Genomic DNA, 16657 nt, shown 5'->3' with positions numbered 1-16657 from the left:
TGGGTTGTGTTGCAGTACCAGAAAAGAAAAAATTATAGGGACAACAATAGTGTCTATTTAGCCGATAGACAGTGAAGCAGTTTCTTTTAAATTGATTCTCAAAATTAATTATAGTTATGGCCTTCAAGTAGGACGAGATATCTAAATGTCATGGTAAATTATAAGAGATGTGCCGAAAACATGTGTGAAAAGATCTATTGTATGTTTTTTACTTACATTTTTTCTAAACCCGACGCTCTAAATATATAGACGTTCAATGACTGTACAGCTACCGACGTGATATTGCATACAGTACCAGGCACTAAAGTCGAACATGTATGCAGGGTAACTGTACAATTGATTTGTCTTTGAAAGCGAGTCATTCTCATAGGCCATTCTGGAGGGCTATTTATTTTCACCTTTTAAAAATCCCCTGTAAAATGTAAAATATTTGGTAAAAAATTTTGTATGACTATTTGAAAATTTGAAAATTTCATCAAGTTTGTATATTTTTGGCTGTGAAGAACAGACATACAAAATATTTTACATTTTACAGGAGATTTTAGAGTCTTTTTTCAAAGGCCAAAATAAATGGCCAGAATCTAATTTCTGTTTAATTCAAGCATTAAGTAATTAATTAATTAAAATATAAAAAAGTTATTGTTTATTTCTTTCAATGGAGTGTGTGCGCGTTGTATGTACGTTATTATTAATTGATAATTTTACAACTTAATATATACGCGAAGATTCTTTTTCGTAATCTAACAACCCTTAGTCGGATTCGAACCTATGACCGATAATAACGCGAATTATAAGATTTAATTACCTATTCCTGAGCCACATACGGTAATGTTATATAGAAAGAAATTGTTTTTTTTTTTTTTTGACATGGCCTTACTTCAACAGGTCATCACTTTGAGGAGACAAAAACTAGAAAAAGTTTTGAATTGTAAGACGGATTAGTTAACTATTGTTCTAAAATCAAGAACAACCATTCACGAGATGAGGGAAAAGATTTTTTAAAGGAATATGAGTCTTTTATCAAGATCTTTTTGAACTTTTTCAAGAAGTCTTGTTCTAAAATAATTTTAATTATTAAGAACATTTTTCCATGAAATAAGAAAAAAAAAGATTTTTCCCAAGTATGCGTTTACAATCAAGATCTTTCTAGCCTTTGATTCAAGAAGCTTTTTCGTTGTCACAAGAATAATTTTTTTTTTTCTAAAACCAAACTAGTTTTGATCTAAATCTAAATGTGTCATTGTTCAAGAATTGTTTTGTTTTTTAACAAAAAGTTTTTTATTTCCAATAAGACTTTTTTTTCTCTTTTCATATATAAAAATCTCCAAGAACAAAAATTCTATCTCACAAGACTTTTTTTTGCAGCGCAATGAAAAACTGCTAATGATTCATGGAAAACGGATACAAAGAAATTTAATTCAATTGTAGAACAAAAGAAAAATATGATACAGGCTTTGGTGAGTCAGTGTGTACATGCAATGAAAAAACATGTATATATAATTATAAATATATATATATTATATATATATATATATACACTGAGAGAAATTTTAACTAAAAATTAAAATCATGGTTGAATAGAAATTACTATAGTACTTTGTAATTTTTGTTTTAATTCTGGGACTGGCCGCGAGAGTTGGAATTCTACAATAAAATTATGTAAAATGTGTAAAATGTCAAAAAATTGCTAGGTTACTTCAAGCCTCTATACATCGTTATCCATTGCAGATAGACATGGGGTTGAGTGAAGTTTATTATTGAAAATTCAATTCTAAACAATTTATGAAGAATTACTTTTTTTGATTAATCTCTTAGATTATGAGTTATGAGTTAATTAAATAAAGAACATACATGTTTAGTGAAAACAATAAAAATTATTATATGTTTGAATGAAAAATACTGCACAATTTAATAAATATTCTTATATATATAATAAAAATTATCATGTACACATATAAAAGTTAGCATAGACTTAAATATTTTTTACTATATAGCTTTGTAAAAATTCTGTTTGTGGGGCGAAATAACACAAAGATGGCCGACCGATTGAACAAATGATTGAACTGTCATGTAATTTCAAGCATTTCTACAGCCTTATCTGTTGAAGCTAGGTATGGGGTTAAGCGAGGTTTATTGTTGGTAATTTATTTCTGAACAATTTATCAAGAATGAATTTTTTCTATTTATCAATTAGTTTTCGAGTTTTGAGCGTGTAAACAGAAAAGAAAAAATGTTGCCGGGAATTGATTGATATTCTCCGTGAATCTAGCACAAACTGCCGAACTTAACACAAAAAATGTCCAACTTTTAAATAAAAATAAAACCGGTAGTGGGTAAATTCTCAGTCTGCTAGAATTTACTTGTGCGTGTCGTGAATTTAGTCATTTTTTTAAACAGAAATTACAATAAAATTGTGTAAATTTTATGGCTTAGTATTGTATATAGTCAATGGCCAGATTTTTTACATAATTTTATTGTAAAAATTATCTATCAATATACGAATAATTCTTATAAATGACGGGGGAACGCAGTTTTTACTATTTATTTTGTAATTTTTTCTTTTACATTTGTAATTCTTAGTTAATATTTCTCTCAGTGTATATATATTATATATATATTTATAAAAGGCAAATAACAAAACAATTAACAAAAGCCAATTAACAACTTCACAGTTTAAATGAATTTATGTTTATAAATTTTTTATCGAATGAAAATAAGAATAAGGTAGTAATAAATTATAATTTACTATGGGTTTTGAGGACTCTGGAACTGACGACATTTCTTCGTCTTTATTTTCAGGAGATCTGTTCACCGCAAGTCGACTCGGCGATGTTGCTAAAAGAGAAGAAAACAAATGACAATTAATAATAGAAAAATAATATTATTACATAAAATTAATATAAAAAATATAGTCAAGTCCCCCAAGGTGCACCCTAAGTGTTCCGTAGGATTTTTTGTTTTTTTTCTTGTTGTTTGATTTGTTTTTTCATTTTATTGTAAAATAAATGACTATTTTTTTTGTTTTGTTTTATTTTCTAATGTTGTTTATTTCTGTTGTTTAATAAAAAAAAAAATAAACGACCGAAAAATTTCAAAAAAATAACGGAAAGTCTACAGATGAAGCGTCATCGATTGAAACATTGCCGGAATCGATCTGTCAATATTTGAAATTGGGCCCTATCGAAAAACGGGAATATTAAATTTAATAAGGCCCAAAAATTGAAAATAAATATGATTATTGCTCTTGGGAAAAAAAAAAAACATAAATTTTATTTAACATCAACTAATTCGGTTCGGCGGTTCAAAAAATATTTTGCAAAAACAAATTCTGACACTACATTTTGTTTAATAAAAAAAAAAATAAACGACCGAAAAATTTCAAAAAAATATCGTGAAGTCTACAGATGAAGCGTCGTCGATTGAATCATAGCCGGATCCGATCCGTCAATATTTGAAATTGGGCTCTGTAGAAAAATGGCTCTATCACAACTGATAAGGGCCAAAAATTGAAAATAAATATGATGATTGCTTTTGGGAAAAAAAATGGAACCTAATGGGCTTCGTAGAAGCCAATTCGATTCATAACTTTTATTTTTATCGCGAAATAACAAAAAGTCACACGAAAAGTGAAAACATAAGTGTCCTACGGAACACTAAAAAAATATGTTATATATTATAGTTGTAGTTTTTAACGATCTCAACAACAATAATGATAATAGTAAAAAATAATAATAATAATCACGTACATATATTACTACTGTTAATTTGTTCATTAAAAAGTATAAGATAGTTTATATGTTAGATAAATCATATTTGTATGCTAAACTAGTAATATAGTATTTATAACTAGTGGCGTATAGTAGTGGTTGTGCAGTTCAATCGAATGCCATATGCAGCGCTCGAAGCGAAAACTAAGTAGAGTGGGTATACCCACTCTAAAACGAAGGAGAGGCCTCGAGTGAAAGCTGAGAGCAACGCAGGTGGCACGAGAAAACTACACACAAATGCGCCACGAGTCACGTATGGTAGTTTACTATATACAACAGTGTTACAAATGAGGCGAAATACGGAACGCTAACCAGTGTCGATATTTTGCCAATACGTAACTAGTGCAAAATATTGTTTCTGAAGGCCAATCGCATGGCGTGAGCGGAACTACCTGGTATATTCAATTAACCAATAATTATCGTTTCAAATTGCTGAGCAAGTGTTATATCTATATAAAAATGATTTCAATCAGACAATGAAATTGTAAAGAATCTCCATATGAATTAAATCTTGCGTGCTTGCTTTGACACGCGAGCGTCTCCGATTCAACAAACTTCCTTTTGAGTAAAATCGACAATAAAATATCTGATTTACTTTTGATTATCTATTTTCATCAAATTAATATCGGAGTTGAAGAAAAAAAAATAAAGCCAAAGAAAGAACAATTATTCGTAGAAATTAAGTTTATTATACAAGTAATAGAATTTTCAAAGGCGCATTCTATTGAACCTGATAAAAAGTCTCTATCACAAAGTCCGTTAAGCTATAGCACAACCTCGATGCCACAACCACTCGAGACCTTGGCAGGAATTTTGTGCAAATTAGGTACAATTCATGTGCAGAATCAAAAATTTTTGTACATGTAAATATTTTTTTTTATTAATGGTTGTGCTACCTCAAAGCCAAGAAAACAAGATCGCACATTTTTTTTTGTTTATCAAGATAGCAAGATCAAATAGAGGCCATAATTTTGGGCATTTTATGTGCAATGTAGGTTGTCAATTTCAACTTGATCAGACAATTAGTTTTTTTTAAATTAATTTATTACTTTTTTTACTTCCGTTTATCACTTGATTTAGAAAGTACAGGAAATATATTCGAATGCGGTCTCTATACAGCATATCATGGTATAACATCCAAAAGTTATTTCTTGAGAGACAACCTGTTGTGCTCTGAATTTGAAGCAATAAATAATTTAGTAAATTGTAAGGCAGACATTGGAGATGTAGTGAGCAAATTGTTCGAAAATACTGAGTTATGAAGGATTTTACAAATGTCAAAATAACTGTAAATTTTCTAAAAAGTACATTCTTTTATCATTAACTAAAGATATGCTGAGAAATTTTTCTCGATACCTCGAAAAAAATGCATTTTCAGAAAAAAACGAGACAATTGCATAGGAATAATTGTAATGCAACAGCGACACTTTTATCTACAAATTTAGGTAACAAAAACGTTTTATTTTTTATTTCAAGTTTTGGATGTTGAATTTTAAAAAATGCATTTTTCTTTCAGGAAACATCTTTGTTTGTGAAATATTTACAGTTAGGCCAGAAATTCAAGATTTTCTCTCGGAAAAACTTCCAAGATTCATTAAAGATCCAACAACAAAGATTCAGTTTCTTCTTATTGATATTGGTACGTATAAAGGACCTTTAGTTCGCCTTCAACACGATGAAGATAGTATGAGTTATTATACGTCAATACCGCTTCACCAAGACCAATGGTTTGAATATGATGATATTAACGGACAGGAAAAAAAATAAGCGCTAATATAAACTAAAAATTGCTCCATGCTGTTAACTTTTGCTCGAGTTTAGACAGTTTGAGAATTTATAATAAAAATTTCTTTAATAATCATAGACAATAAAAATAAGAATATTTCATTATACCATCCGCCTACCTATTTCAGATTCATTTTTGAAAAAAATTCCTTTTATATAACAGAATTTATGAAGGAAAAATAAATGTACTCTGATCTATTTGTCTCTGAGTTATTGATGATTTTCTTGTGTCCGGTAATGAAGAGTTGTCGAATCAAGTTAAAGATTACAGTCTAGATTGCACAAAATTATGCCTGCTATTTTATTAAACTTTCTCTATTATTAACAAAGTTGTATTATCTTACGTTTAAGGTGGCACAGCCGTATACTTCTTAAAACAGAGAAAAAAAAGACAAACTGAGGAGGTGGAAATCCGCCAAAAAATTGACCGTGCACGGAGAAAAAAAAACGACAAATATTGTTGAGAAAACAGGACAAAAATTGTCGTGCCGCACAACAAAGTAGAGGCGAAGTTGAAACTCTATAATATTTGTTCTGCCGGTAGTACAGTTTTTGTTCATCTGGCAGAGTAATAATTACCGTGCTGTTTAACAAAATTTGTCATGCTCCAAACAAAAATTAATAGACATACAACAAAATTTGTTATGCTCCAAAGAAAAACTGTTGAACATACAACAATTTTTGTATTTAGTTTAATAATTTTTATTATTCCACATAACAAAAAATCTAAAACCATATTAAATTTTTTTTTTTTCAAAATTACGAAATAAATTTTCATTATGATAATTAAAAAAAAGAAGGAAAACAATTAAGGAAGGATTTATTTTTCATATTTATAATTATTAAAAATTAAAATAAAAAATCTCTGCATTAAAATGACAGATGCAGGTTATGTTTGTCATTTTCATATAATTTCATACTTTATTGTTGATGTGATTTGTTAAATGTCAAGTTTGGTTATTTATCTAGTTGCTCACAAATATTTTAGTCTATAATTCAATGATTAAAATGTTATTAAAACTTGACATCTTGGGATTAATTAATTTATTTTTAAAACGTCAGTCACACAAAAGCTGATCTCAACTTAGACTGACTTAGAAAATTCTACACAATGCCATGTAGATATACCGAGGCACACGAACAAGACCGAGTCTTACCGATAACACCCGAAAATCAAATTGTTGTGCAGCACGGTAATATTTGCCTTGAAACTGGACAATATTTATTGAGCAGCCGAACAAATATTATTAAGCAACACAACAAATATTATTGGATTGTGAAAATTGTTGTGCAACTAAATAAAATTTGTTCAACGATACAATAAAATTTGTTGTAGCACAACAAATTTTGTTTAACGATAGAACAATTTTTGTTGCAGCACAACAAAAAGCGACAGGAATCAGGATAGGATTTCGCCTCTAGTTTGTTGTGCTCTCACAACAATTTTTGAGGTTTTTTTTTCTCAGTGTGAACGAATATGTTTAATACTTATAATGAATATAATTTTAGAATGATGACTTACCACCAAAGTGTTGATAAAATTGAGAAAGATAAGTGAGGATGGAAAGACGATCAGGTACAGTGCACGAGACCATGTCTTCAGCATCAAGAAGTGCAGGAATTCCAAGGTGCTGCTCGGCAGTCGTGAAGGCTAGTTCGTTGTTCCCGTACACGTCGTCCTTGTTGAGACTGTCAAAGTCACTGAAAAAAAATGTTTTAATTAAAAATCATAAGGATATATTTTTTATTTCTTTGATACACCAATTCGGTTCTATTGTAGTCATTATTCAACTTTATTAAGGACGTTTGACTCATCGGCCGGTCCAACGATTTCCAATAATAAAAACTCGATTTTTTTCCATCTTTTTTCACAGGTACAAGCCTAGGACAAGCCTGATTACTCAGCTTTCGGGCTCGTTTTAAATCTTGCTATATCTGACTTATGTCGAGCCTGGATTCACGATATATTTGCCGGTGTCAGGCTAAAATTTCGGACTTGCAACAAGCTTGTGTCTCGGGTAGTGATGTCGACTGATACGGTATTTGGTATTTTACCGGTATTAAATACGGTAAAATACGGTATTTGGTATCAAATTGAAATACCATACCAATATGCCTTTTACCGATTTTTCCATGTAAATACCGTAAAATACGAGTGAAATTTTCGATACGGTATTTTTACAACTATATAGGTGAAAATACGGTATTTTCTGTTTTTGGTACCAGCAAAAAATTTTTTTTTTTTTTTTCATATAAGTAATTTCTAGATTATCAACCGTGGCACTGGTCATTAATAGCGGCCATATTTGATATTTTGTTTTATTGTCAAATGTCAATTGCTCAGCTGTTTTTATTATATTGCACATTCCACATTGACATTATTATTTTAAAAGCCGATATAATAACAAAGAAACTTTTTAAGTGTAATGAAAATTTATTAATATAAATACTTCTTCCAATAATACTAACTTTTTTTATTTAAAAAAACCTCATTTTTTTAAGGACAAATATTTTTTTTTTTTTATATTTTAATTTTGCTATATAATTTATTTACTGAATTTATTTATTGAATTTATTTATCATCTATAACTTCGTATGTATTTATTTTTATTTATACAATAAAATCAAGTTATGTTCATATATTTTTCATTTTTCAATACCATGAGTAACATCTCTATAGTTGTAAATACGGTATTGGTATCGAAAATTTCACTAATACCGTATTTTTACATACAGATTATTGATACGGTATTGAATGGTAAATTACCGTATTAATACCGTATTTTGTACCGTATTTGGTATCAAAAATAAAATACCGGTATTTGCACATCACTAGTCTCGGGCTTGGCACGGGCTTGAAAAAATTTGAAAAAAAATATCAATAAATTAGTTGATTAGGTAGAGAAACATCGACATTAAGGATGTTTACCAATAATCGAATTTCTACTGCTTGATTTTTTTTTTTATTAAGCTTATTTTTCAAATGAAATAATTACCTATGTTGACAATTTATTTTAATTTTTTTTGCCTCGGTTTTTTTTTAGATTATGAATGTTAAAGTAGACAACTTATATACACGAGGATGGGACAAAATAATTTTTTTTTTAACCACATATAGCATATTTGATTTCTACTTAAAAACTTGTTTTTTTCTATTAAATTTAAGTGCTTGAAAAAACGAATATGATAAGAAAAACTTAGGTTATGTTTACCATGGATGTTGAAATTTTGAAAGTTATTTAGGTTTAAAAAAGAAAAACGTTTGCTTCCTCGTGACGAGAAATGCGTACATACGTAACATACACAAGCATACATTGTAGCAGTGTTACTATAAGGCATTTGGTGGCGCACAGTGAACTATTTCCAGATCATTGGGTGCGTTCCGTGGCTATCCAGTCCGTACGAACTTCAAAATGGCGGAGTTTGGAAATATTTTGATCCTTTGTTGTGGTAGACCTGATTTTTTTCATTTGAAAATAATCTGATTAAATTTGACGTTAGCCAATTTATTCGACAGATTTGAAATAATTAAATAGAAACTCTGTCAACTCAAACCTGAAAAAAATAGTAATACTTAATATTTTAAGTTTTTATAAATCTCTGGCCTTCTCTTTGGCTATAGTGATGTATCATAGTAACTTTCAACATTATTAGAATTTTCATTTTTTTCGTCGCCATTTTGAAGTTCGTACGGACTGGGTAGCCACGGAACGCACCCATTGAAACTATATTAAAAAATTTTATGTGTATAGATTGTTGACGATAGCATACTATAGTAAAACGATCTGGAATGCGCCATATTGCCTCACAGATAAGCTTTTACACAATAAATGTGTGCGTGAGCGACCAAGGGGAAGTTCCAAAACCGTACATTTCTTGTAAGAAGAGGATAGAAGAAGAGATAGAAGATTGAGCCAGAAGAGATAGAGAGAAGGATAGAGCTAAAAGAATAAAACCGAACGACGGTATTGGAACGTACCCCAAAGCCCGCCCATCGGTCAGATCCCTATACTTGCTCGCTAGCGCAGTGTTAGCGCCTGTCTGTTTATTCTCACACTCACTCAAGACTCGATTTTTAGGGTAGTAGCGCAACAAAATTTCGGGTACATACATGGTAGAAATATATTTATATTAGTATATTTCTACCATGGGTACATAGGCATAAAATTTAGTGTGGTAATATACGGGCTCCTCAAACTACAAATATTAGTTCGAGTATGTTCTAAGTATACAGCCTTAATATGGAAACTATTTTTAGTTTTAATATATAATTGATAATGAAAAAGTTATTGAATAAATTAAAAACAGTGATGTCATACCTATGCGACCTATATCTATGTAAGTACCCGGGGCAAGTCATTCTCGTACTGAAAAAAAATGAGTCGAAACCCTACCGGTTTCTTGATATACATATTATTAGCAAATTTTTCATTGTTTTATTATTGTTTAAAGACGACGCACCAGAGAGTAATTCTCACGCATTTAACTGTATATACTTACATTAAGTCAGGACGAAAGTGATGAATCATCGCACAAAATGCAAGACCATCTCGCCATGATGTGGTCATATTTTGCACATTAACTCCTGGATAACTATTTGTTATACGGCGACACCAGAGTTCAAGGGCCTTTGGTCCCCGTCTTTCAGACATTTTTCTATTCAATAGATATTTTTTTTATATCGTAAGATTATTTTGCGGAGCACACTTTTTTTTTTGATTATTTTTTAGAATCCGAATTGTCTGTTTATTCTGAAACAAAAATAATAAAGTTCATTTCTATTAATATTAGAAGTAATATACTAACTGGATATTTTAAGTTTTATTGTCAGCAGCAGTCATTGTTTATGCTACTGATTTTTATAAAACTGCACATATAAGAGAAAAAAACAAGTACCCAGGGGAAAAAATGTTGAGGATTCTCTATTTCTGAAATCCTGTTTGAATCCTGATCTAGACTGAATAGGATTGCCTGATCCAATCCTAACCAGAATCTGATCAGGATAAATTATTTTAAAAAATTTATATTTTTTACTAAAGTTTCCCGTTCAGGGTATCAAGTGTAAACCTTAATATATTCTGAACAGGGTAGCCAGATTCAATTCTGACCAAAATATCAGGTTAAATTGGTCAAATGAATCTATTTTTATTCATGTTTACTATGTTATAAATTTCTTCTTATTGAATCATACAATTATTATTATCATTACTATTACTTTAAGGAATTATTAACTATAACAGTTTAGAAAAAAAATTCGAAATAAACAATTCAATAATCCTGTATATTTGTTTATTTAATTTGCACAGCACAAACTTTTATTGTTAAAATTGGAGGTTCTAAAAACTCAATTTCCACTTTAAGGTATAACTTATCAAAATTTTTGGGGGCGTGTCTTAAATATACTGCCTATGCTTTTACATGGATACTTTTTGCGTTGCCAACTCCAAATAACTAAAAAAATGGATCTTTCTCAGTGGTTTGTGGCTTATTAATAATACTTTTTACTAGAGAATCTTATCATTTCGTCTATGTTATTGCATAATAAATCATATTCTTGTAATTTAAACAATTTTAATTAGTTTTTATTTTCTCGTAATGACCCCGGCAATAGTGCTTTTTTTGTCAGTTTGCAACACTGATCTTAATATCTATTTCATGAATGTATGTGTGTGTATACTGTATGTCAGCTGTGTAAAAGCTAAACATGAATGCTAAATTTGCTGTTTAAAACGGCCGGCTCGTTTGGTGTAGTGGATAGCGCTCTTAACTCTCCACCCAAACGTCTCGAGTTCGATCCCGGACTACGGCAAACAAAAATTATTGTTAGATAGTGCAGAGTCTATACAGTAATTTTCCATCGAAAAAGTTGTCATTTAAGGCAACTCAGGGCGATGTAAAATAAAGGCTCGTTTTCGAGAATCTGTACAATCTTCTCGAAACTCCAATAATGATCATCTGGTTGTGGATCGACGTGGAAGTCTATGTGTCACTCCGCTACAGCCGTGAATCGTCATATACATATGGCACTCTGTCACAATCGTAGATCGTCACGTGGTCATCAGCGACTGTCTACTACCACATGTTCATCTCATCAATATATACTCATCTCTTTACATATATAATAATACATATTATTAAGAAACAAAACTTGTAATTGTAAAACTTATATAATGTAGCCCATAAGTACGAAATGACAAGGGCGTAATACTTAACAAATAAATAAATAAATAAATAAATTTTCCCGTTCCAATGCGCTGTTGCCAGAGCCTCAACACTCGTTCTCATTAGGGATGTGCGATAGTTGGCCGATATTATATCGATATATTATCGCCGATATTTTTTTGACCCGATATATCAATATCCGATAGTTTTTATAAAAAATATCGGGTATTTTTTTTCAAGAAAATATTTCTATTACCGACAAAAAAAAAAATAAATAAAAACAAAACAACAATATTATTTTTTATATTTTGTTTGGTGAAGAATAAAAAGAAAATTATATTTAATTACTAAATACACAGTACCTGAAATACAGGTAAATGTACGTACATATATTAAAATAATGATAAAATGAGAAAACAATACGAGGAACATTTGATTAGCAAATAACAACAAAAACATAACCTCAACAAAAAATAATGTTTTTTTCTTTTGTTTATAGTCATTAAATTTACGGATTAAGTTTATATATTATAAATATATGGATATAGTAAACAATGATTTTATTTATGATTTTCTTGAAGAAGATACAGAGAAAGCTCGTTGAAAGATTTATATAATTTTTCATAATACCTTACTTTTACAATAAAGAATATTTTATCATAAGTCAATTCAACTATTTTTTTTTTATGAATTTAGAATGACTTTGTTGCACCAAAACTTCAGTGATGTAATTAAAATAAATTCACTAACACCAGAAAAGTGAGATTAATTGAAATGGATTTTGGCAACATTTAATTTATATTAAATGGTATGATATGTAATCTACTTTTTATTCTAGAAAATCGTCACCAGCTGCCTGTGTATTTTCCATGATATTTTCTATTTTTTTAGTTTTCAATATGACTTATGCTAATAATGATATTGATACTACTCATTAGTATTTATAGTTGTATTTTAGCTTAATTATTTTTATATATATTAAATTTTTCTTTCTTTCGAAAAATATATTAGAAAAGTGTATTTTTTTTAATATTTCAAATGCATATCAAACTGTTTGCTAAAGTAGTCTAAATATATACTTATTTAACATGTTTCTGTTATTATTTATAAAAGTAAAATGTTTTTAGTTATAATTATTTTGGTGTTCGTACATTTATGTGCATTTATAGATGGTAATGGGTTCAATGGTATGTCATGATACTTTCACTAATATATTTTATTTAAAAAAAAATATGATTATCAAATTGAAAAATCTTTTTTTAGAGAAAAAAAAAATAATCTGATTATAAAATAAAGGGTTACTATTATAAATTAAATAAAGAAATTTAAAATAGTCATGATATTTATTTTATTTTTACCAATATATATCGATAATATTTTTTCCCCGATAGTATCGATATATCGATATTTTTTACAAATATATATCGGCCGATATATATTATTTTATAAATATCGCCGATATATTATTATCGGTCTTTTTCAACTATCGCACATCCCTAGTTCTCATAAAATTGCTAAAAATCGTGTTTTTAGCTTATATTTTTATTAATTACGTGAGATTTAGTCTTATAATCCCATTTCATCCTAATATCAAAAAATTCTTTATTTTTTCTTTTATTATTTATCAGTTTTTGGTGTCATTAAAACAAATATTGTTTTGTTAAGTTCGTAGATATTTTCCAACACCTCCTCCCATAAGAGCCCATGTTTAACCTCTCTAAATTATGTCAACTTTGAATAATTATTTTTTAAAAAAAAGTCTTATAACATAAAAACTGAATTGACAAAAAGATGCATTATTATATCATTTATCTAAATTATTAATTTCATAAGCCTCCCATTATTCTTCATTTTGGTAAGTTATACCTTAAGGTTAAATCCCATCGTCAAAGTTTGGGCCCGAGAGGGTGCGCATTTACATATGGTTATAAAAAATATTTTCAGGGCCCCTCTGTTCAAAATATATTCTGGCAGGTTCTTGGTAGATGTGTGTATGTAGTCTATCGGGATATAGACACACTCATACTACCATAACCAAGAAACACGAGACAGCAAGACGAATAAAAAAAAGAGAATGACCGCTAATGATAGAAAATTTAATAATTAAAAATCTAATATCTTTTAAAATCAATTGATGAAATTGATCATTAATTAGGGCTTAAAAAATCCGTATTGTAATAAACTACAAACTGATAGTAAATTTAGCAAAATTCTATAGAAACTTTTTTGACTATAGACGAAAATATGTGTTCGGTCTCTATCTCTACGTGTAAAGTTGTCAACTTTGACATCAATTATCTAAAAAAAATAATCCACGAAATCTCCGAAAAAAATCAACAAAATAGATAATTATTCTGGCTTCAATATGAAACCAAAAAATCAAAAATCGTTTAGTGGGAAATTCTAGTTACTTTCAACCTCAACTGGAAAAATTTATAGACTAATAATGGCCAAGCGTACAAGGCCCGTCGTAGTAATATTGTCTAAACAATATCAATTTTAATATATCAATTTTTCATCAAATTGGTACGAACCATTTTTTTGTTAGAACCGAAAATATAAAAAAATATAAAAAAATTCCTATACATGCAATGTTAAACCGCTTGAAAAGTTCATCTGTTTAGAACTAATTATCTCTAAAACTAGATGGGACATAATTTCAAAATTAAGATCATTAGGTGCAGGGGAATTTCAAGATTTATATGTCCAAAAATCAGAGAATCTGAAGAAAACTAATCGGTGAAGGTACTCCTAAAATGTACAATATTTTTCACCATTCATTTGATGTTGACTTTTTTGTTAATTTTTAATACATACTTTCAATTAAGGCAGTATGTAAATCCCAAGGTAGGATAATTCTTTGGGTTCATAGAGGCACCCTTGTAACCATAGCTTAAAAAAATAATAAGTGCCCTCTAATGTCTAATAGTCTAATGTCTAATCTAAAATTTAGAAACATTGTTTATATTGTCTACAATAATCTAGAAAAAGTCAGAGATGGAGCTCTTTTGATTTTTTTTCTAACATACGCAATTCTATTATAAGACATTGTCTCTTAACATACTTTTGACAACTATTTTTTATATTGTTGTAAATACTAATAAATATATGTGGGTATGTTTATAAAAAATCAAAAATAAAAAAACCAAGACAGTTTAACAAATAAATTATAAAATTTTCATTATTGTTGTTTTTATGCCACAAACAATGGAGGTTGTGTTGTATTTATTATACTTGGATTTATTTATTTAATATATAATAATTGAATTTTTTATTTTTGATAATATGTGAATCATTATAAAACATACCAAATCTAGTTGAATAAATATGATCCTTTTTGAAAAATTTAAAAAAAACTTGAAAATTTTCCCAACCCGATTTGAATCAAACTTAAAAAGTCTTCCATTTTTGTGCGAAGGCGACCTTTTGATTGGCGCCGATTCAAAGCGGCCAAACCAGGCTGCGACTGCCATGCCTGTAGTATTTCTACCGTACTTTTTAACCATAGCTTAAAAATAAATCCCTCTAATGTCAATATTTGTATACTTTACTGACTCGTCTTTAGAAGTATCGTGAGGGGTGCCTCGTATTTTACATACGACTAATACTACTTCAGCAGATTTTCAATGCTTCGCCTGGTACTTTTTGACTGTTTTTTTGAGGAAATTTTCGTCTTAAATAATTAATAACTTATAAAATTCGTGGTAGAAATCGATGATTTTTTTTAAATTATTTTTGTAATTAAAAGAAATATAAGCTGTAGTAAAATAAAGGTTTTCTGTGAGAGAGTTTTTTCAATAGAAGTGAAAACGTACCGATGCTTCCTATGCTTGTGTGTTAAAGTGTTAAATTGTTGTCGACTTTGACCCTAATTATCTCGGTCAAATCGTGGTAGAAAATTACAAAAATAATTTGTTAAAATAGATCTTTATTTTATTAAAAAAATGGGCCTACTTTGATCAAAATCTGTGAGAGGGATTTTTTTTTCAATATTTTGACATACAATGACACTGAATTTGGCAGCCACTTCTAGCAGCCAAAATCCAAATATTTTTTCCAGGGGCGAAGTGCCTCGTAGTGCCCCGACATATTATAGAAACTTATTGTAGCTTTTACCAGGATAATAAAATATTGAGAGACCTCCATCCTCTGATTTTTTTTTCCTAGATTGTTGTAGACAATATTAACAATGTCTATAAATTTTTCTAGGATTTTTCCATGTGGCATTCTATGCAAAAAAAAATTTTCAAGTTTTTTTTTTATTAATTTTTTTTTTTTGCATAGAAAAGCCACATGGAAAAATTCTGGAAAAATTCATAATTTGTTAATAATGTCTATCTGTATCTAAAAAAAAATAGGAGAATGGAGAATCTTCTAAATAATATTTTTAATTATTACAATGTCTAAATATCTTGTCACACGGTATACTACAAAAAAAAATCACAATTAGAGACCTCCATCCTCTAATTTTTTTTTCCTAGATTGTTGTAGACAATATTAACAATGTCTATAAATTTTTCTAGGATTATTCCATGTGGCATTCTGTGCAAAAAAAAAATTTTCAAATTTTTTTTTTATTAATTTTTTTTTTTTTAATAGAAAGCCACATGGAAAAATTCTAAAAAAATTTAGAAACATTGTTTATATTGTCTACAATAATCTAGAAAAAAAAAGTCAGAGGAATAGGATTGGCTTTTTTTGTAGTACCGTAACCAGATATTATATTGATAAAAATACATTTAAAGTGCTCATCCTCCTGATTTTTTTTTCTAGATTATTGTAGATAATATAAACAATGTTTCTGAATTTTTCCAGAATTTTTCCATGTGGCTTTTCTATGCAAAAAAAAAAATTAATAAAAAAAAAACTTGAAATTTTTTTTTTTGCATGGAATGCCACATGGAAAAATCCTAGAAAAATTTATAGACATTGTTAATATTGTC

At 28.9% G+C, this 16657-nt stretch overlaps 1 protein-coding gene across 3 annotated transcripts in view; it reads right to left on the bottom strand.

Moving 5' to 3' along the window:
• Positions 1 to 16657, bottom strand: part of LOC122857489 (MICAL-like protein 1) — a 36378-nt gene that overhangs the window by 10361 nt on the left and 9360 nt on the right. For 2 of the 3 annotated variants that reach the window (XM_044159674.1, XM_044159676.1), the window contains exons 2-4: positions 10053 to 10303; positions 7075 to 7253; positions 2747 to 2835 (exon numbers count right to left, since the gene is read on the bottom strand). In XM_044159674.1, coding sequence (XP_044015609.1) covers positions 2747 to 2835; positions 7075 to 7253; positions 10053 to 10204 — 420 coding nt within the window. In that variant the 5' untranslated portion in view covers positions 10205 to 10303. Of the gene's footprint in view, positions 1 to 2746; positions 2836 to 7074; positions 7254 to 10052; positions 10304 to 16657 lie in introns of those variants that run through there. The other variant, XM_044159677.1, reaches the window with a different exon arrangement.

Source organism: Aphidius gifuensis, linkage group LG5 (genome assembly GCF_014905175.1).
Source record: "Aphidius gifuensis isolate YNYX2018 linkage group LG5, ASM1490517v1, whole genome shotgun sequence".
In the NCBI taxonomy this organism is placed as follows: Eukaryota; Metazoa; Arthropoda; class Insecta; order Hymenoptera; family Braconidae; genus Aphidius; species Aphidius gifuensis.
Note: the sequence above shows the minus strand (reverse complement) of the source record. Positions and strands in the feature narration are given on the sequence as shown.